Raw genomic sequence first — 22,283 nt, 5'->3', positions numbered from 1 at the left:
CAAATTGCTGAGCATTCTCCTATACTTGAGGGTGGGATCAGCGAAATCTGCGTTTGAAACAACTGCTTCAGTAATAAAGATAATACTAAGATTGATCAAGTGCTTACTGTGAGCTAGGTACTCTTTTAAGCTTTTCGTGTATTAATTTATTCCTCACAGTAACTGAAAGAAGAGTACTGTTTCTCTCTGTTCACTGCTGATGAAAATCAGGATAAGTGAAAAGTTATTACTGTATGTTCTCACAGCTATTCAGTTACCAAAATTGGGCTTCATATTGAGAAGTCTGGTCCCACAACTCAGACCCTTAATGAACCATTATGCCAAATTGCCTTTTAAGAAATCATTCTTAAGCATATAGATGCTTGAGAACCACTGGCCTAGTCTATTAACTCTAAATTAAAATACCAACTCTTCCTCAATCTCTGTTTCTCCTCACCTCCAAAACTTAATAACACCCTCAGAAAGCCTTCCATGACTTAGACATGCATCTGTTTCTTTCCCTGCTGGGCATATGTATCTAGTTTATATAATATTTGCTAATTAATATAGTCTGGTAAATCTTTTGTTTCAATATAATTCTTTTTTTTCACAACTGGGAGGCAAATTTTTCCATCACAGGGGCCTTACCCTTTCTTTTTACTCTGCTTAATCTTTATATAGTTAGGTATTTAATATAGTAAATACTGAGTAGAGGGAGAATTGGTAACCGGCCAACATTTTAGTACCCTAAAGGTTTTTAGGTTTTGCCATAGCATGTCACTGGAATGGTTAGATGAGATAATGCTGCAGTACTGAGAGATTTGTCCCATATCAAATAAAGGACCTCAAATACTGAGGGAACTACATTTCTGATTGGGATTGGGATTGGGGGAGAGAGCGTGTGTGTGCGAGTTCTCAACATTTTTTTTTTTTTGGAATAATACTACATTTTGTGAATTCTTACCAGTTCCCAAGAAGTACTAGAAAACGCACTAGAAAAGAATTCCATGAAACATATTGATCTATGGATTTGGCTCCACTAACATCTAAATGGGAATTGAATTTGCTAGTAAAAAGAATGAAATGAAGAAGCTGGAAGAGTAGCATGACAATATGAAAATAAATGTAAAATCTATTATATCTTTAAAACTTTTAGGGAACATCTAAATGGAGTTCTTTTTATTATCACTAGTAAATATATTATCAATCTTCCATAATTTATGCTGTGTCAAGAAAACTAGGTTTTCATAAGTAAATTGATCAGTGCAGCATTACATAGTATAAACATGTGATTTAGACGCTTAAGTTTGCTATACAAATAAAGTACTAGATTTTGAAGGATATTTCTTTCTAAATAATATTCTTCTCTTTCAGGATGATCTTGGAAAAAGAAGGGCCTCGTTCCTTGTTTAGAGGATTAGGCCCCAATTTAGTGGGGGTGGCCCCTTCCAGGTAAAAAAATTAAGTTAAGTAAAATGTAACAATCTTCCTTGTTTCAAGTTGAATGAGGGGAGATGCTGAAGTCATGGTGGTAAGGATAAAGCACTGTGGTGTAACAAGCAGGTATCAGTAACAGGATGGGCAGGTTGCAGCATGTGGAGGTGCACAGGCTCTCACAGTGAGATCACTGTGAGTCCTTGCTGTACCAGGTGCAAAAGGCAAAGGACCAACTAAAGGAACACGTGGTAAGAAAGAAGAAGACCTGGGTCTCCACAACTAATTCTATTCTGTGGTTTAGGGCACAAGCTAAACCGATAGAATGGTTTCATTCATTATTAAAGAAGCCCAAAGGCCTTAATACATTAAGTTGTCATTTTTCTCTGATACATTTTTATCTTACATTTACATTTATCTTAGATTACATTTATCTTAGATTATCTTAGATAACATTTATCTTAGATTGACATTTTTATCTTAGATTGACTTAGATGCATTATTTATTGCATTTCAGCTTTTTATGGCCTATTTTTTCTCTTTAAAAAAAATTATCCAAAATTTCATCTTTATTGTAAAGACCAAAAAAATGTATAGTTTAAAGCTTGACATTCCACCTTAAACACCTCACTTCTCTCTCACCCAGTGCACCCTCATACAGTCTTCTCGCCATAGAAAACTGGCATTAAACACTTTGGTGTACAGTCTTCCATTAATTTTTCTGGCCTATCGTATACGTAAAATGTATAATATGTACACCTATTGTCATTTACATGAATTAAATCATATTAAAACATTTCACCCAATTTGTCTTGAAGCTTTTTCCATGAAAATATGTAGTTTTTAAAAAAATTCATAGTATGACTATCCCATCATTAATAAGCATTCCCTTATTGATAAGCCTTTAGATTAATTTTGAGATTTTTGCTGTTAAAAACAATGATTTTTGTAAACTTAGCAGTACCTTCATCTTTGAGTACTTAAAACAAGTATATTTCTTTAGGATAGTTACCTAAAAGTAGAATTTATAGATAAAAGGGCATATGCACATTTAAAATTAATAAATACTGCTCAACTACCTTTTGAAAAGGCATCTCATATTTTTATTCTCAAATAGTGAATTAGTTGCCTTTTATCCATGTATTACCCATGTTGGCTTCTATCCATGTCTTTTCATACTTGCCAAATAGATTGAACATGGTTTTTCACTGTTTTAATATACATTTGTTTAATTTTTGGTATAATCACATCCTCCTTGTAATTATTTGTATATCTCTTCTGTGAATTACATATATATGCCCTCTTTCTCATTAGGATGTCTTTTTGCCTGATTGATTTCTAGGAATGCATTATTACTTTTCACAATTTGGCATTAGTAAATGTATCCTATTTTTTTCTTTTTTCATGAAGCAGTTATTTCATTTTAAATTATATTAACGTCCCCATTTTTAAATGACATTTAAAAAGGCACAACAATGAGACTCCCCATTTGTACTTGTCTGCTCTGTCCCTTTGGACCAGATAATCAGGATTGTTGGAAAATAACAGGATATTTGAAACAACAAGCAACTAATTCAGTGCCTGGAAAGCTAAACAATGAGGAGGTGGCTGGGATACATAAAGTCATAGTCAATATGTTAACGGGAGATATTTACAAACTTAATGGAATGTTTACAAATGTTGGAAAATATCACCTGACTTGAAGAGGCTAATTTCGTTTGGAATTATCTTGTCTGTTTAATGATACTGTGAACTACTCTCTGTATAGTATAGATTAGAATATACCACAGTATCTCAAAATTGTTTAACATACTTTGATCAGTTGGGTCATTTCTAGCTTTCTCTCCACCAAAAAAATAAGTGCTTATACTGTATTTCCTTAACTCAAGGGTATTTAATTAAGTCTTAGCATTATTTCAGCCTATTCATGTTTTCAAAATTTTATACAAATATTTTTTGTTACAGTTAGTTGCTGTCAAAGTATTGGGGTGGGGTGAGGGGTGTCTGAGGATGCTTTACATTTGAGGAATTTTACATTTGAGCTTGTCTTTTTCTTAATGAGTCAATACAAAAAGTACTTCAGGGTCTTAATGGGAAAAATGTGTAAATTAACCTGATCTTACATGAGAATGTAGCTAAGACTTTATTTTTAGATTTCTGTACTTTGAAATTACAAAGATCAATTTACATGTCATTTAAATCTTATGAATTAAGTAACGAGCTTATTGATAAATGTAAATCTTTATTTTAGAGCAATATACTTTGCTGCTTATTCAAACTGCAAGGAGAAGTTGAACGGTGTATTTGATCCTGATTCTACCCAGGTACACATGATTTCAGCTGCAATGGCAGGTATGAATATATAATACTAAAAAACAAAAAATGTATTGAGATCTAGAGACTTAATATTGAATTATGATACATTTACATTGTAAAGTTAAGACAATGTGCTTTTCATTGATTAGCATCCCCAAATATGATTTTTACATTTATTAGTATACAATAAATTTGATTGGGAGGTATATGTAAAATCTGTTGTCAGTTGGCATTTTGTAATTAGGAGTTTGTGATGTATACAGGTAATATATTTACATTGTCTTGTGTAGTTCACTGAATACTTAGTGATCACTTTTAATAGTTTTAAGAAGCCAACCATAATTACGCTATAAGTTATGGAGTTGTAATTTACTCTTCTCTCCTCAATTTCTGTTAGTGCCTTTTCCCTTTTTGCTGCATGTTTTGGCTTCTGTCTGAAATGTGCCGGCATTTCTTAGTAAAGTATTCATTTTGTCCTGTGCTCAAATGCCGAAATTTTTGTGAGTGATGTATTATTGATAACTCAGAGTTACTGCAATGTATGCATTTTGAAAAATATGTGTAGCATTCCACTTAAATCACACTAGATAGCACTCAAAATTTAGACACTGGCTATGTGTACATGCTATAGAAATGTTTCCAGGAATTCATCTGTCATCATTGAGTGTATGTGATTCTGAATTAAAACAACCAGTCCTGGGTCTCTTTCTGCACTGTCTTAAAGATAAACTGGAAGATTGGTTTAACCAGTTTGGTTCTGGAATCATTTGCTGTTATGCATGTTAGACAAAGCCATGACCTTTGGTCTCATTAGAAAATTCTCTGCAGTTTTCTGAGATTTGTTGCATATTTATCCATACCTCACATTTCCAAATTATGCTATGACTTTATAAAGCAAATTATATATACTTTCATCAACTGTTGATCAATTAATTGAAGTGTCAGCTATGTGCTTAATAATGAGTGCCTTAAACTGTTAACCATTTTCTGTTTAGAAATAAATTGGATCAATTTGAACCACATACTTAACGAACTAAGTGTAAGTTTGAAATACTAATTTCTGAAAGGTCAATAGCCATATAATAAATCTAGCATGTACCTCACAAAATATTTTTAAAGCGTTTTTATATTTAGTAATTGTTGACTAACTCATTGAATTTTTAAAGCTGGAAGGTGGTAAAATACTCTTATTTTAAAATGTGGAGAGATCTTGTGCATGTTATGTAATGTATGTGAACCTCCATTACCTTATCCTTGGAATGAGTAGGTTGCTCTACATAAATTTGGATTTTGAGAATTAGCTCTACGGTACCATAGAGATCATCTAGTTACAACTGGAATTATTTTTTAATGTACTTTTTACAGATGTTGAATACGAATAGATTTTCCCTCTACACATTTCAGTGGGTATAAGGTAAAAGTTAGTAGCTAATTTCAGTCTGTATAACCACTATATTAGGATCTTTAAGAATGTATTTCTGGATTACCAGTGTTTATGTTTTTGTTTTTTAACCCCAGAAAATTATAAAGAAATGTTAATCTTTCTTTTTTTGAAAGAATTAAAACCAAGAAAATAGATGAGCAATCATTTAAGTTGAGGATAGTTGTTATGTATTCAGTATTGCAAATTTAGAGTTTCTGAATATCTTAATTCCTTCTGGAATATTAAAATATCTTCTCAGAATTTGTTACTATATTTGTATCAATTGCAAAGAATTTCAGTGGAATTGTTGTTTTGCACTTTTAAAAAAAAATGTGAACATCTTAACTTTGTTTTTTATCTCTATATTGATACTATTTCCCAACTTGAATTCCTAGAATTTTGGTTAATTGATAGTTTTATACTTGTTCACATACACTTATTGTGTAATTTGAAAATACTTCTTCCATTTTTCAGTTACGTTTTTCTGAGAATTGTGCTTTCAGAGCTTTCTTGCACTGTTCATGAGCATTAACATTTAGCTTTGCAGTTTTTACATAACTACATGGTTGGTGAAACTGAATGGTCCCATGCAGATTCATTAAGGTAGCCTTTTGCCCCCTTCATTCTTGAAATAACCTAGACCAGATTGCTCTGGTTTTTCTTCATGATCATTTTTTGTAGGTCTTTTAAATTATGAATTGGGGGTGCAAAGTGCTTAGAGGCAGTCATGAAAAATTGTTTTTCAACTGGCTATTCAAAAAAAAAAATGCTAACCTTGTCATTTTAGTATCAAAAAACACTAAAATAAATCATTAATACTATTGCCTGCAAGATTTTGCCACATCAAGCAGCGCACACATTAAGAATTTAATAACATACCTTGGACATAATTTTATTTCAAGTAATCTCTCAATTCAGTTAAATTTTTCATGTTATCCATAAGAACTAAAGTGTTTAGATCTACATCTTTTTAGTTAAAAGAACAGTTTATTTAAAGTGGGTCTTGTTTTCATTTGTTGTAGTGTTTCAAGGGAATACTATTAGAATTTGTAAAACTTTAAATTTGGGCTATAAATTTTCATGCATTGAAATTTTTTCAATTGTGAGGCTATTTAATTAAGTAATGTTGACTCTTCCTGTTTTACCTGCCCTTTATTTATTTTTATTTTTTTTTACTGCATATGACTTTTGTCAGACTAAGTGAATCTTAGGAATTGAGGGTATTTGTTTTGTTGAGGGTATTTGTGTTTTTGTTTAAATGAACTTGCATATTCCTCTGTATACATCTAGATACGGGTGTGTATACAAAAAATAGAATTAAATTTTTTCTTTGTTTATAGCAATTCCCAATTTTAAAAAGTTTTTATCTGGACTGTATATACTATTATATATAGCATTACAGACTTAAAAAGAAATGAATTCCGATTTTATTGGATTATATATTCCAACAATTTCTGTTCAGTTTTTTTAAAGTACCCATAATATAATCGTTTAACATTTACTAGATACTTAGTGGACTTTATTTGTTTATAACATTCACTTTTCAAGATATATTTTTCTATTGACTTAAAGTTTATTAAAGGTTAAGTTTTTACTCATTAAATAGAAACTTTGTCTTACATATATAAAATTTTGAAAAATATTTTAGTAAAAGTCTGGGGTCCATGGCAATTCATTCAGCCGGATGGATGGTTGAACAGATGTTTTGTGTTTGTGTGTAAACATTCTTCCTGTTTTTTGTTTTGTAGAACACAAGAAATTAAATACAAAATAACTCAAAATATTTCATAAAAATGGATGTGCAATATTACTGGCCATAGTGCAAAAGGTGAAAGGTACTACTGAAGCAACATATACTTTTATTTTATTTATTAAAAAGATGATAAATAGTTAACAAAGTGAAGTTACTTGGATATTGGTTTCTTTTTTTTAAGGTTTACTAAGTAGGCTGGTTGTTAAAGAATAGAAAATTATAATTTCAATTCCAATCATGGTAGATAAATAATAGTAGGAAAATGGGATATGCTAATTCCCTCTAAATATTTTCTTCGATTCCCTTTGACAAGGTTGGCATTTTTTTTTTTAAGACAAAATTGGTCTTTTAGGTAAGTATTTGGACTCTGAAACTGCTGCAGATGGCAGAATTTTCAGTACTCGGTGCATTTTTTTAAAAAATTGGTGGCCCGTTTTGATATTCCTTTCTTTTTCTTTTTTAACTTAAAATTTTCAAAAAAGTTAGATCTCACCGTAAATATTTCTCAGATCCTTCCAGTGGGATTCATTTTGTACACATGTTTCTGATGAGGTCACTGCTTGTTGTTATGATACAGAAAAGCCTGTGTCTATTTTAGGCATTTACTGTACATTTCTCCCGAGAAAAGAGTGAGATCGTGTCATCTCATGCTCCCCATCCGCAGGTCACTTCCTGTAGAAATATGGACTAACTTAAACCTCGTGAGTACTGATCTGAGCATCTCTTGCAGCCTCTAGTTATAAGAAAAATCCCCTGGGAATTTACAATAGCTGTGGAATTAATAGAAGGCGGGAAATGAACTTTTATTTCCTGAATTTGTGTGTGCATTATCTGAATATTTTCTAAAACTTGAATTCTGATTCCTTTATAATATTCCTTCTAGAAGGAAGAATGGGGTAACTTTTCTGTCATCATATAGTAAAAGCCCGGGGTCCTCAGCTTGGCCATAATCGCCTTGACCACCAAAGAAATTGATAACAGTATTTAGGATATACATAGTTGTAACTGGTATCATACCATCCTGCAACTTTGAGAAAAAATGGTTCTCTTTGCTTAGCATAACATATTTTAAAAATCTAACACAACAGTGCTTTCTATTCTCTTGCTTGTTGATACTTGGCTTTTTTCTACTCATTGATCTTAATACCTGTCATTACTTTGAAAATAAATGCAGGATAAGAATATATGGAATCTTAGCTGATTTAGTTTTAATTCGTTTTTTAGTATTAATACATTTCTCAGAAAGTTAGGTGGGCTTTGTTCTACTAAAGAAGTTAATTGAAATAAAAAGTACTAAAAATGCAATACCACAGGTATCGCTCACTTAATGAAATAGACATTTTCAGCAAGTTAACTATAAGCAGGATTTCTGTTAATCTGGTTTTTATTTAGTTTACATTATCAAATGGGAGTCTTAGATGAAGCAACTGCATTTTAAACAACTGCATTTTAAAAGTTTTTTAAAACTTTCTAATGAAATACTAACCACACTACTAACAGTATGGCCAATATACTGCCACTTTGCTTTAACTGACTGTGGAGTAACATTAATTCTTAACCTACAAATAGATCCTACATATACCTCTAAGTCACTTTTAATGTTTAACAGGGTACTCAGAATATTATAGTGAGTTAACATATTATCAAAATGTCACAAAATTTAAATGCCAAAATAAAAAATAATAGGAAATTTCTAAATTTCAGGGGCACCATTCCCAATATCTTTGTGTATGTTTGTCTTAGGAAAAAATAGGAAGATATGTTTAGCTTTGGATGTTTGTCACCTTCAAATTCCTTTAATATGTATAATTCAAAGTTAGTGATAAATTTTTGTTTCTTTCCACCTGTTTCATTTCTTGAATTAATGGATTATATTTTTCTAGATCTCATTAGCCTAATAATATCTCCTTGGTTTATTAGAGTGTCTTTGATAAGAGACTATAATAGCACAAAACTCAAGGATCAGAGTTTTAACTGGTAAAAGACCAATAGCTAACAACCTGTGGATTATGCCTAGGTTCTTTCAACCTAATGGTTTGCTAGCAAGTTGGGCTAGTGTCTTTATTAAGAGCCAGCTTATTGGGAGAGTTGAGCCAAACCAACTATATAGTAAGCACAATTTACTGACAATAAGAGTTACATAGGGATAAGATGACAACATTCTCTCGCTTACCTAATTTTAATGTGCACTATTCCATAGGTTAATTTGTGCCAGGAAATGAATTTTAGTTAAGTGAGAAATACCTGTTGTTTGCATCCTTTCATTGTTTAATTTGTACAGAGAATAATTAAAATTATAATTTATGGGTAATTTGAAATTTTATTTCTAGTAACATTTATAAATATCGATTGCAGTATTTTAAAGTTTACATATATGAGGGGTTTTTGGCCTCTGAGGAATTCTGTGACTTGGAAGAGTATTAAGATTGGATACTGTTTATATTTTTAGAAGTGGAACATAATTATTTTTTAAAATACTTTAATGCTTATCTTCTTCTCAAATAAAGTATAATGAATTGAATTAGATTTTTACCTAGATAGGCTGTTGTTTTTTAAGTTTGATGTAGTAATTCCCACTTTTAGCCTTTCTAAATTTAATACAACAAATATATATTTTTTTAATTTTCACAGAATAATTCAAAACCATTGTGAGTAATGTAGAATACTCTGTTTGTTTTGTGCTGCTTTGTGGCTTTTCACTAATAAACCCCTAATATTGCTGTACAGACATTTAGCTAATACAAATATTTAAGTTTAAAAATAAAGAATCATTAAATTAAGGATATGACCAGAATGCTGATGTCTGGTTCGTATTTGCTTTAAAATAAAATTTGAACATCTTTAGTTTGACTTTTTTACTTACATAAGTGAGGATCAAGCCAAGGAAAAATAATGCTCTATAACTTTATTTTCAATTAAGTGTAGTCCATGCAAGACAAATCTTTTGTGAACAAAATACTTAAATGGATCTGACAGTTTCATATTTTTCTTCTCTTTCCCTTTACCAAGAATGTATACATGAAAAGAACCTTCTATAAAAATGGTCCTGACAACCTGTCCAACATTTAAATTTTTATTATTCAGTACTACTGACTGATGCCTACAAAATTATTGGTCCCATTCTAGTTTTATACATAATATATGTAGTATTAAAAGCACTTATGTGAAAAGGAGACTATGTAACCATTACAAGATTATTAAAGGAGTTATCAAATCAAACTTGTATTCCATTTATCTTGCCTTGATAGATTTCAATTTGACCGTCCCTTTGTGAAACATCGGGATATTTTTACAGTGTTAAAGCAGTGGATTAAGGAAGTAAAATTTGAGTTAGCTAATTATCTGACATTCTAGAAAAGAACCTGTGAGGCTGAATTCCACTTTGTATACAATTTAGTAAAATTACTTTGCATTTGTTGATATACCCGCACTAGCTTTGAAAGCCAAAAAAGGTTTATGATTGGTTCTGCACTATATGTTAACTTAAAAAATAAACTATTCACAACATTTTTGCTTCTTAAAGTACTTTTCCTCATATTAAATGTGCTGGTTATAGTCTACCTTTCTAAAAATAATGTGCTTGACCTGCTAGTATTTGATAGAAAGTATTAAAACAGTTAAGATCCTTAGACATTTCTGCATGTAAATTTTCATTGAATTTAAAGGCCAATTGAATAAATGTAGCTTAATTTAAGTAGTTCTGTGAAGTTTGGGTAGCTGATATTAAATGTTTGCAAGCAATATATTAAAACCCTCTTTTGTATAGATGAAGTAAGCTTCATCAATTTTCATCAAGATTGAATTTCATGCTGTTATTTTTCCATAGCTATAAGAAGATAGCTAGTAAAGATACGCACTAGGCTAGAAACACACTGTTCCAGAGGTCTTAATTGACTACTTGGAATGAGCCATCTTAGGTGACTACCCTTCTGCACTGATAGTACATAGTACTTTAAAGTAAACTATAGCTGCTTCTACCCTACCCTGGGTTTCTCTCTCCAGTGTCTATATAAGTGAGAGGGGAGTTCCAATTTGTAACTTTTTGTTTTGAACTTTTTATTTTTTTGTATGTATTTAACTGGATAAAAAATAGGTTTGTCCTATTAACTCTTAACAGAAACCTTACCTCTGTGGTATCATTATTTTAACAGTGTTTAAGTGTATGTTTATATAAAGTATTCATAAGGCCAAACAACAGTCTTTTCTGTTGCACAATCAGCTTAAGATTAAATATTAGGAAATGCTGGTGTTTATATAGAATCCATTTTGAACATAGTGATTTTTGATGTTAATTGGACCCCAAGTAGTTGTTATAGCTTGCATGCTAAAGATCCCTAAAATACACAAAATTTTTGTGTGTTTGTAGAAAGAGATTTCTGAATTTAGCTTAGAGAGTAGAAGGCACCCCAGAGGATATTCTGAATATGTTGGTAGAGGGATTTATATATAGTTTTTAAAAGATTTTGTTTTTAAAAGATTATCTTTTAGTTATGGTCAGAATTTGAGAATGTAGCTTGGAAATAAAGTACAAATGTTCATGTTTGTATGGATGTAAGATAAAAGTGTAAAGCATACATCAGTTAATATTGAAATATTTATATGCATTTCCTTTAATAGATGTGTATAATTTTAAAAAACCTTAAAGTTAATAGTGTATTCATTTTTACCAGAGTTCATTTTAAACATGTTTGTTTAGGTTTTACCGCAATCACAGCAACCAACCCCATTTGGCTTATAAAGACTCGGTTACAGCTTGATGCAAGGTATGTTATTTCATTAAAACAAAGTTAAAGTTGGTTTCAACTAATTTTTTTTTTCCTATAAATTTATGTCAGTGAGATTTCAATGCCAGGTATTTTCCCTTCTTGCTGCTGAGTTTTTTTGTTTTGTTTTTGAAACTTGGGTCTACCATTAGAAGCAAAAGTGACACGATGGTTGGTAGTAGGACACTTCAGGGAAGAAAGTGCATTGTGTTTTAAAGTAGTAGAAGAAGAAAGAAGGACATATTAACCTAGTCCAAGCAGTGATATTTCACTACATGGCTAATTATAATTGGACTCCCAACAGCTAAATAACCCACATGATCAACTAGTCCAGGCTGAATCTTTGAGGATTATTTCTGAAATTCAGTACCCTTATATACAGAAAGTCCTGGCATGGGATTCTGCTCTCATGTATTCATAGACTTCATCTGTTACCACTGACCACTTGATGGTAGAAAGATTCATTCACTTAATAAATCTATACTGAGCAGCCACTGCTAGGTTCTAGAGATATACCAGGAAACGGGGGACCAACTTTAAATGGAATGGTCAAGGAATGGTTTTTTTGAGCCCATTTTTTAAGCAGAGACAACAGTCAGTGCAAACCACCTAGGTCCTAAGTTTAGGGCCTTTGGCAAAGATCCCACCCTATTTCCCCAAAAATAAGACCTGCTGGACAATCAGCTCTAATGTGTCTTTTGGAGCAAAAATTAATATTATATATATTAGTAAAATAAGACGGGGTCTTATATTAATTTTTGCTCCAAAAGATGCATTAAAGCTGATTGTCCAGCGAGGTCTTATTTTCGGGGAATCAAGGTATCTGGTATGTAGTAATAATAATAATAATAATAATAATAATAATAATAATTTTAATTGCTTTGGAACTGTTTTTGCCTTGCAGTCTGGAGTAGACTAGACACAACAAATTTCCACTGTTTTTTATATTTTAGGGTTTGGGAAGTAGTATCTTATAAATAACACTGATGTAAGAAACCATTAACAATTATGCCTGATTAAATATCTGTTTTCCACATCCTGTCATGTTGAACTGTATGTTATTTGGAGACTTGGAAAAAAAAGTCTAATTCTTCTTCCAACTGGAATAATTTTTAATAAAATCTTAAATGATACAGAAAAATTCAAAGTTTATTTCTTAAAGCCAAATATCTGACAGATAATAATGGTGGATAAGACAACACAAAGGTTAAGAAAGCATGAGATGCCAGTCTATTTATACTATTATTAACTACCAGGGGTACCCTTCAGTATGTTATAGGGTGGATTTGTAGGAGATCCAGGAAAAGCATGGCTTAAAACTCTTAATATCAACTGTAACACAAGCCAGCACAATTTCTTAGGCTTGGAAATGGGGAATGGAATGGGGGTCGGGTAGTTGTGAAATGTTAATTTAAAGGTGCTAATTTATAACCCTGCTATCAAGAACAGCACTGATGTGTTTGCATGTTACCCTTTGGGACTTGTAGCTCTTTTAACTTTGTAAGGAAGGATTTGATGGCAGAAACTATTATCAGTTGGTTGCGTGGATAATTCAGCCAAGAAGGTATTTAATGTCAGTAGTTGAGGACAACCATTAGTTCATAAAACTGGAGGGATCTGTAGGTTATCAGGTAGGTGTCTTAGTTGTGGTTTTATTTTGTTATGTCAGAAACAGGTTGTGAATAACTTATAAATAGGTAAATTTTCTACTTCTTTCCCTGTGGGTAGCATTTAAGTCCATTTCTTATAAATAGGTTTATATTGAGGGAAATCATAGCGTGAGGTAATACTTTTATAAACTCAAAAGTATATACTTACATAAGTGTAAGTGCTGCACCCTTAAGTAGCACTAAGAACATTTTCTTGGCTCAGTCTTCAATAAATACTTGATAACTGTAAAGGTCCTCATTCACTATTCATTAGGATACTGAACGGAAAGATATGGCCATTACCTTCAAAGGAGATTTGTTTTAAATTCACTCCATCACTTTTGGGGAAGAACTGGGTGAGTTTGGAAGAAGCCCTCAGATGTACAGAAATTAGATTAATCGTGCTCCTTGGTTTTGTGATGTACTGTCATCATTGGTGTCCCAATTATTCTTTTTGTATGTTATTAAATGCAAAAGAAATCTTCGCAACTTAAAACTGGATTTAATATTATATAATATGAGTGTTTTTGTTTGTTTTGTTTTTATCTTGAGCTGCAGTCACAATATATTTGGACTAAAGGATTTTGTTGCTTATCCCTACAATACAAACTTCAATGAGGACGTGAAACTGAAGATTCAATGTAGTGTGTTTTGCATTCAGTAAAATTAATTGCTTACATGTTACCCATCTAATATGACAAATTTGGGACAAAAGAATAGGAAATCTAAAATGAATGTTTTAAAATTCTGACTTTCACTTCTTCATGAATTAAAGAGGATCATTCTTCATTAGGGCAGCATATTTCTACTATATTTTATTTATTTAAAAACCTGTACTACTTTACTTACATCAAAAATACTTCTCTGTTTTGCTTTTCAGGAACCGTGGGGAAAAGCGAATGGGTGCTTTTGAGTGTGTTCGTAAAGTGTATCAGACAGATGGACTTCGAGGGTTTTACAGAGGCATGTCTGCTTCGTATGCTGGCATATCAGAGACTGTTATCCATTTTGTTATTTATGAAAGTATTAAGCAAAAACTACTGGAATATAAGATTGCTTCTACAATGGAAGATGATGAAGAGTCCGTAAAAGAAGCATCAGATTTTGTGGGAATGATGCTAGCTGCTGCCACCTCAAAGACTTGTGCCACGAGTATAGCATATCCACACGGTAAGAGGAATTGAGTTTCTGAGTATTGTTCTGTTAATTAAGAAATGCTCTCTCTAGCCAGCAGCCCGCTTATTCGAGCATTTATAATTTTACTGAATTTCAGTATAACAACGTGTAGTTCTTAGGAGTTCATCATAATAGGATCAAACCAGTACAAGTTAACATACTTGTAAAGCAATTTTAATATGTCAGTGTATGCTATAGTGGCGTGGTGGTAATTTAACATGAGCTCTGGACAAATGTGAACCCAAAGTCAGTTAGATTCCAGCCAGGTGACTTTGGGCAAGTTTATGTTTTTTCAAAAAAATAAGGATGTAGGTGGTAGACTAGATACTTTATATACATTATTGCTAATATAAAAATCTGGCTAAATCTAGGTATGCTAGAACATAACCACAACTGTCTTCATTTTCGAATGGGAAATCAGAAAAGATTGTAGGTAACTTGCTCAAGGTCTCATAGTTCACTCAGTGATAGAGCCTAAATTTGAATTGAAGTCTAATCCCAAAGACCAAGCAGTTTTACACTATTTCATGTTGGCAAATAAGTATATATGAATGATTTATTTCTGTCTTTGTTTTACAACATTAACTTGTTTCATAAATAGCTAAGAAAATCACTTAAGAATTGGTCTGCAACATGCTGAGGTTTTTTGTAACTTTCTGTTTTGTTTAAGCATCTGTAGCCTTTGATTTTGGTGTGCTTGAGGTTTGTTTTGGTTGGGTTTTTAATCTTAAGTGCTCCCTTTTGTTACACTGTTTAACATTTACACTCACCATTATAAAGCTGAGGTTCTGGTTAAAGCTGTATCAGGAACAATAAAACAGCTCTAGGAAATGAGTATTTCCCTTAAATGTAATTTATGAATAAAACCAACTCGACTCAAGTTGGACTATGAACTTACCCCGTTTCCTGAGGGAAATGGTAACTTCCTTAAGAGGAGTCACAAGAGGACAGTGCCAGCAGCATTATTTGGTTCTGGCGTCCTGTGAGAGCACTGGGCCAGTGGCCTGCTAAGGTGAGAGTGTTTGGGAGTTTTAAGTATCCTGTCCCTTCAAGTGAGATGATGTCATTACAAGAAGAGGTACAGTTTATAAACTGTGTCAGAGTAGAATGTATAAATGGCAGGAATTTTTATGGTAGGACATGAAATTTGCAGTGAAAATGGCTTTAGGCCATTTCCCACAGGCCCATCAAGAGTAGTGTGTTGAAAAAGTTTGAGAAATAATGAATGTGGAAAGAACAGACTTTTCTGTCAGAAGCTCTGAATTCTTGTCTCAGCCTCTACCATCAACTGATGAAAACCTCTCTGTAGCCCCAATTTTCTCACTTTTTAAAATGAAGAAAAATTGGACTAACTATAATCTTTAAGATCCCTTTCAGCTCTAAATTCTGTGATTTTTGCTTAGTTGCTTCCCAGATGGGGCCTTTTAGCAGGCAGTTTATATTTTAAACATTTCCAGTCTCATCCACATAAAATTTCATGTTGGTATATGTGGACCATTGTGAGTAAATTAGTAATTCTATTTTCTAATTATACTGTCCACTTTTTAAAAATCTCTGCTTATTTTTCACGGTATCTATATTCATTTTTGATATCACCTGCATTCCTTTCCCTGCTTCTTCGCCTTTTTCTTATCACATCTATTCTCCCTTTTGTCTATATCTAGTATACAACTGATACTTTTATTTCATTCTTTCTTTTACCATTCAGGAACCTATGGAATTTTATAATTAGTATACATGATTTTAGCCACTAACTTAGAAGTTTGGTGTTATTATAATGTGACTGGTTTTAATAAGTTAGACATTAGAAATTACGTATCATTTGCCCTAAGGTTACACTACAGATACATTTATCCTAAGCTTGCACTTACAGGTAAATGAGATATGATGTGCTCGGTATTAGGAGGATATAAATAAATATATCACTAAGTTTAAATAAAATGACTTTATTTTTTTACCTAAACAGAAGTTGTAAGAACAAGACTACGTGAAGAGGGAACGAAATACAGATCTTTTTTTCAGACACTATCTTTGGTTGTTCAAGAAGAAGGTTATGGGTCTCTTTACCGCGGTTTAACAACTCATCTGGTGAGACAGATTCCCAATACAGCCATTATGATGGCCACCTATGAACTGGTGGTCTACCTACTTAATGGATAGCAACATCAGGCCGCCGTGCTATGAAGAGGAAAGACCAAAAGATGCCAGTGGACCATGGAGTGTTGAAGCCAGCATGGTGGACAGAAGAGAAATGGTTTGGGAACATGTAACTATGCCTAAGCAGAAGTCTGGTTGTAGGAATTAAAGTAATCATAACCACATTACTTGGTCTTTTCGGTAATGTGAAAAAAAACCTCGGCTGCCTCCAAGAAAAAGCCTTTAGAAGCGCTCCTTCCTCAAAATTGCCATTTTCTCTACCGTGTTCATGGGACACAGTTGCATTTTGTTTATTTATGGCAGTCAGAGTATAGTGTTTATTTCATGAGTACTTTTCCATAAAGCCATCCCTAATTCTATACTGTACTATAAACTACCCAAAGATAGTACTGACAGTCATAAATTTCTGACTTTTGGCTTCTGTGTAATTATTGTAAAATAACAATAGTAGTGAGATCCTCAGTATTATTTTCACATTTCCTTGAGAGGATCTGGCCCAATCTTTAAAAGTTAATTATTGGGCATTAGTACTCACTGGTTTTGACAACTAATGAAATAGTGTCTAAATATCTTACTACTTTTATCTTTAAAATGTTTTGGTTTTCACTGCTAACAGGTGCTTGATGTTTAGCATAATGTGGACAATTAAATTGTCATTAACATACGAAACTCAAAATGGTTAATAGTTTGGGACAAAATAAACCAGTAAAATGTTGATTTTTGGCCATTTCGGTAACTTGAGCATGTCTTCATATCTTTTCTAACTTTACGATACGTGAATGAATGTCTTTTCAGTGATTTACTAGTTTGAACTTGAATTACCACGTATCATACTTCAGCATCATTATCTTAAAATGGAAAATTTTACCACTTCTGAATCTTTCTCTGCTTTCACATTAAGAATTTGAACCTTTGAATTATTTCCAGAAGATCTGTATAGATTGCATTTATTTTGTAGAGAAAATGGTAATTTTCAGCTTTGCCCTGACAGGTTTTATTTTTTTTTTAAGGCGACGTAAATATCTGGGGCAGTACATACGTTGTAGAAGAGGGCCCTCTCCTATCTGATTGAGCAGGTACTGATCCTAATTGACTTAGTTTTGTAAATGAACAAATCTGCTTTTGAAAAGAAATTTATTTTATCCTAATTTCTTGAGTGGTAAATCATAGAAAGATTCAAGTTAATTCAGATTAAGTGCGCTAACAGGATACAGCTTTTACATTTTGCTGTTGAGCTCAACTGCACCTTGTAATATTTTACATGTGTTATATATATGGCCCTTACGAAGATGTTGGCTGCAATTCTACTAAGAGACTTTAGCTTATGGATGTTGCTATACTGGTGTGAAAAACCTTCTACAATTAAACTCCAGTGTGGTACTCATTTCAATATACGTGAACTGTACATTTTTGTGCAATGGCTTTATCTTAAGAATGACTCTTTGTGAATGCACTTTGTGGCCTTTTTTTGAGGGAGGGGGAGGTAATAAGAGTAGGAGAGAAATCCATGTTAAGGTTATTTTTTTAAAACATTAGTCATGTATTAGGCAAAACAGTATTCATAACATTTTTCTGGGCTTTAAGGGTGTTGTTTTGGAGAGCTTGAATATAAATGTTTTAAGTATTCTATGCACCTAGTGACATAACATAGAAGATTGTAGCATGTCATTGCAAGCTTTCTCTGCTGTCACCAATGGAACACAGTGCCCTCTTAAATTCTTTCACAACTTCCTTGTAATCAACAGTAACTGGATGTTTTTGAGGTGCTTTGATTGGAATTAAACATTCCAGTCTATTTGGAAACCAAAGGCAAATTCAGTTTTCATTACCTTTGGGGTTATTCATAACTTTCACGGTGACTTTCAGCTTTGACATTTATTGTGAGGAACATGCCAAAAAACCAAGTAACAAAGAAACAAAAACAACGGGTTTCTAACTTAAATCTGTAGAGAACGTCTCCATCTGTAGCGTTTGCCTTTTCAGGTGCCACTTGTACTGCCTAATACAGTGCCATTTGCCTTGTGAAGATCTGTAAATATTAGTTGTACTGAATGTAGGACAGAGACTCACCCTAATCTTACTGATCTCAGTATCCCACAAATGATTAAGAATGATGTGAAAACCAGCAGCTAAAGAACATCTTATTATTTAGTTGTAGCAAATTCATAAGTGTCCTTCAAGGATGAACATGTTATTCCTGTTTGTATTTAGCAAGTAAAACTTTTGTTGACCTTTAGTGCATTATATTTAGCTTTTAAAAGTGAGTTTTATGTATGTACTGGAAGGAGAAGATCTTAGAGTCTTAGACTTTGTTTCTTTGTGCAACAACTGGAGAGAAGCAGTGTCATTTATTTTCATTGTTTTGTTTTCCCCCAAGGCACAATCTGCTGTAGTTTACGTATGACAGAGATAATTAAAAAAAAACTATGTAAAAGTTATTTTTAAAATTTGCCTCTGAAACATTTCTTTGGAGATCTTTTGTTTAATGCAAATGTTTAAGAATAAAAACATACTTAAAAGCATTGGACTTTTTTAAAAACTGTTTTGTTTTCATCTATTTTCTATCAGATAACGTTTTATTTCTAGTGTAGAGGTAGTCTGCACTCTTTAGATAAATATGGTTTTTATTGGAGAATCTTCTCAGAAAATTAAATTGAACTTATTCAGGTTAAAGCAGTAGATACTGGAAGAGCAGACTCATGAAATAGCCAATAGAACTCTGGTACCGGCGGTACCTGTGGCTCACAGAAAACAGTTTTCTAAATTTCAGAGTCCAAATTGAGAATTACCAACCTGGTGATTGTGAGGTCCCATACAGTGATTTTAAGTCCAAGAAAAAACTATCTCCAAAGCTTTGTCTTAATTCTTATTATATATGTATCTTTGTGGAACTAACCTTACTGGATGGGGCCCACAAGTAATTGATTTGTAACTTCAAAACTAAGACAGAATATTACTAGATTATTTAATCCAGGCTATTGTCTCCTAGTGCCTAATGCCCATTGTAGAATAGCATTAGTATATTAGGACCAGCAGAGTTTGGGTTAAAAATAATGAGTATTTACTCTTACTGGAGCATAAAAACATCAACATTTTTAGGTTTGTTTTAAGTCACTAAAAATATTGATTTGAACTTGAAGGATTTAAATGCTAGAAACCAGTCTATCCTTTACTCTTCCAGCGTTTGCTCATGCCTGCCTTTTGTTGTTTACATGCTCTTCTACCCAGACTGTTAGTAGGGACCCTTTGGGGCTGATAAATGTAATAGTTCAGCTTTTTCCTCCTCTAATACTGATCATGACTTTAACATTCCTACGAACATAGATATTTCTGAATTATTTAATTGGAAGGAATTTTAATTATATAAAAATACTTAAAGGTCTCTTCTCTGTCATGCCCTTATATTTCTCATTAATATATGCTGCTTTTTATGCTACTCCTTTTAGAAACTGAAAATTCTAGTTTCATTTAGTTTTTTTGTGTTAATAAACATTTTGAATGTGTACCCCTGCATATGTGAACAATTAAATTATGACCTATTGATCATAACTAAATAATCAACTTCAAAAGAGTTGATATCTTTTGACCGTTTATGTGAGGGTTGCTATTGTTGCATTTCTGTACATGGCTGTAAATTATGTGCATTTACTCTGTATTTATGTTAACTAGCTGAATTTTATTTGAATTGTTAAAATTTTAAAAATTAAAACATGCTCATGAAAATGTGGTTTGTTGTTTTTTATAATGTATCGTAATATATTGGGATGGTGAGGATATAATCACACTTTCTTAGGATTTATGTAGAACAAAAGTGCATTGTTAAATGTTAAATGTTAGGCTCCTATCTGTTAGACCTAGTGATATCTCTAATAATCAAAAGGTCAAATAATCTAACTTTCATAGTTTAGTATTTTCCAGAGGTTAATTGATCTTTAAGTTCTTTATTTTTCACATCAAAAAACATGCAGTTTGCAAAGAACATCTGAGAAATTGGAGTCACATTTGGTTATTCAATTGACACCTCCTTAGGTTGTAATGTTTTTTTGATACTAGTAGCTTTTTTTTTCTTTTTTCAGTTTCAGCCTTTAGGAAAGCTAAGAATTTTAAATTTAAAAGTAAAAGAGCTGGAAACTTGTTAGAATAACCAAATGAATTTACATGTGATAGGTTGAAATACAAGTGACACAGATAAAGTGCCATGTGGTACCTACCCACTGTACATTTTGTCTATTTTGTTTTATTTAAGTTTTCCCCAATTGTAGTTACCATCAAACATCACCCCGCGTTGTAGGTGAGGAAACCAGGACAAACTTGTCATGTTCCATTTCTCAAAGGTAACATGAAGTGGGAATCGTTCGTCCTACTAACAGTAATCTTTCCACTAAAGACAAGCAGTGGGTAGGGTGAAGACATGGACAAAATAATGATCGAGTTTGTTATCACTTAGCTCAAGTGTTCCAAGTTTAGATTGTGTGTATGTGTGTTCATTACCGGACATCAGGAGCTGGGAGAGAGGAAGGAATTTGTGAGTTCGTGATTTCTTAAGATTCAAGTGTGATGTCTATACAGCTGATAAAACTCAGGCAAACAAGAAATTAATTTCATTTGCTTAATCTTTTGCATTGCACAGACCATCATACAGAATTCAAGTCAGTAATTTAAATTCATAGAGTGCTGTTTTTATACAATAATTTCATGTGATTTCCCAGCAGCCTATATAGATTGAGTGAGTAGACCACTGATACTTAGAGGAATATTAGTCACAACTGGACATTTTTTCACTTGGATGTTCTGAACATTAGCCTTGTATCTACACTAGGTTTTTCATTAACAGTTGGGATGACACTGAGATGATTTTTAAAAAACCTCTTCATTTAAAAGAAAGATCTATGTGGATTGGCTCAGAATGAAACATTGGGAAGTAATGAGAAATAGAGCTATGGATGTAAATTGGAACAGTATGAACTGTCTTTGAAACTGATAACTACATAGAGCTTAGTTTATATCCTGAGACTACTGGGGAAGCACTGGATTTTTTTTCCCCCCAAAAGCATTGTGACATCAGAAAGTCAGACTTACCATTAGGTTCTGGTTGTCTTATGTGAGCTGCTCTCAACTGAACTACCATTGAGCCTCACAGATGTCCTATGTTCTCTGAATGTGTTATGGTGATTCTTTTAGAAAGACCTATAAAGGGTTGCCTGGAGAAAATAGTATTTTAATCAGGAATTAAAACAATGATAGAAATTTGACAGGCCGATAGGCATAGGGGCGTTCCTTGAAGCAAAAATCAAAGTGTTCTAGCAGGCTCTCAGGAGAAACAACCCATTTTATTCTCGCCTGGAAATTGACTCAAAACTTGAGATTTTGCAACTAGTTGGTAGACCCAGGATTCTAAACCTACTCTAAAGGAGCTCATCAAATCCAGCTCATCAAAATTTAGTGCTAGACCCCTGTTTTCTGTGTTCTTAGGTCCCTACTCCTCCAGAGCACCTCGTAATTCCTCATTGAGTCTTTCGTTGTAAAGATGAGTAGCTCATTTTCAAGCACTTCTGAACATTAGCTTTCAAGGCTCTCCAGTAAGATTGATCTCCATTGTATAAACTTACTACGGTGTTTTAGTGGCCTAGGTT

The 22,283-nt window shown here is 32.7% G+C and overlaps 1 protein-coding gene across 1 annotated transcript in view; it reads left to right on the top strand.

Annotated features, from left to right (window-relative positions):
- The window catches only part of SLC25A36 (solute carrier family 25 member 36), a 31,972-nt gene extending 11,599 nt beyond the window's left edge, over window positions 1-20,373 (top strand). The window contains exons 3-7 of the mRNA XM_081073313.1: window positions 1,354-1,431; window positions 3,665-3,765; window positions 11,602-11,668; window positions 14,198-14,487; window positions 16,460-20,373. Of these exons, the coding sequence (XP_080929439.1) occupies window positions 1,354-1,431; window positions 3,665-3,765; window positions 11,602-11,668; window positions 14,198-14,487; window positions 16,460-16,653 (730 nt within the window). The 3' untranslated portion in view covers window positions 16,654-20,373. The remainder of the gene's footprint in view (window positions 1-1,353; window positions 1,432-3,664; window positions 3,766-11,601; window positions 11,669-14,197; window positions 14,488-16,459) is intronic.
- The last annotated feature ends 1,910 nt before the right edge of the window (window positions 20,374-22,283 follow it).

This window comes from Rhinolophus hipposideros, assembly GCF_964194185.1.
Source record: "Rhinolophus hipposideros genome assembly, chromosome: 14".
NCBI lineage: Eukaryota > Metazoa > Chordata > Mammalia > Chiroptera > Rhinolophidae > Rhinolophus > Rhinolophus hipposideros.
The sequence above is the reverse complement of the archived record's forward strand: the minus strand, read 5'-3'. Positions and strand labels throughout refer to the sequence as shown.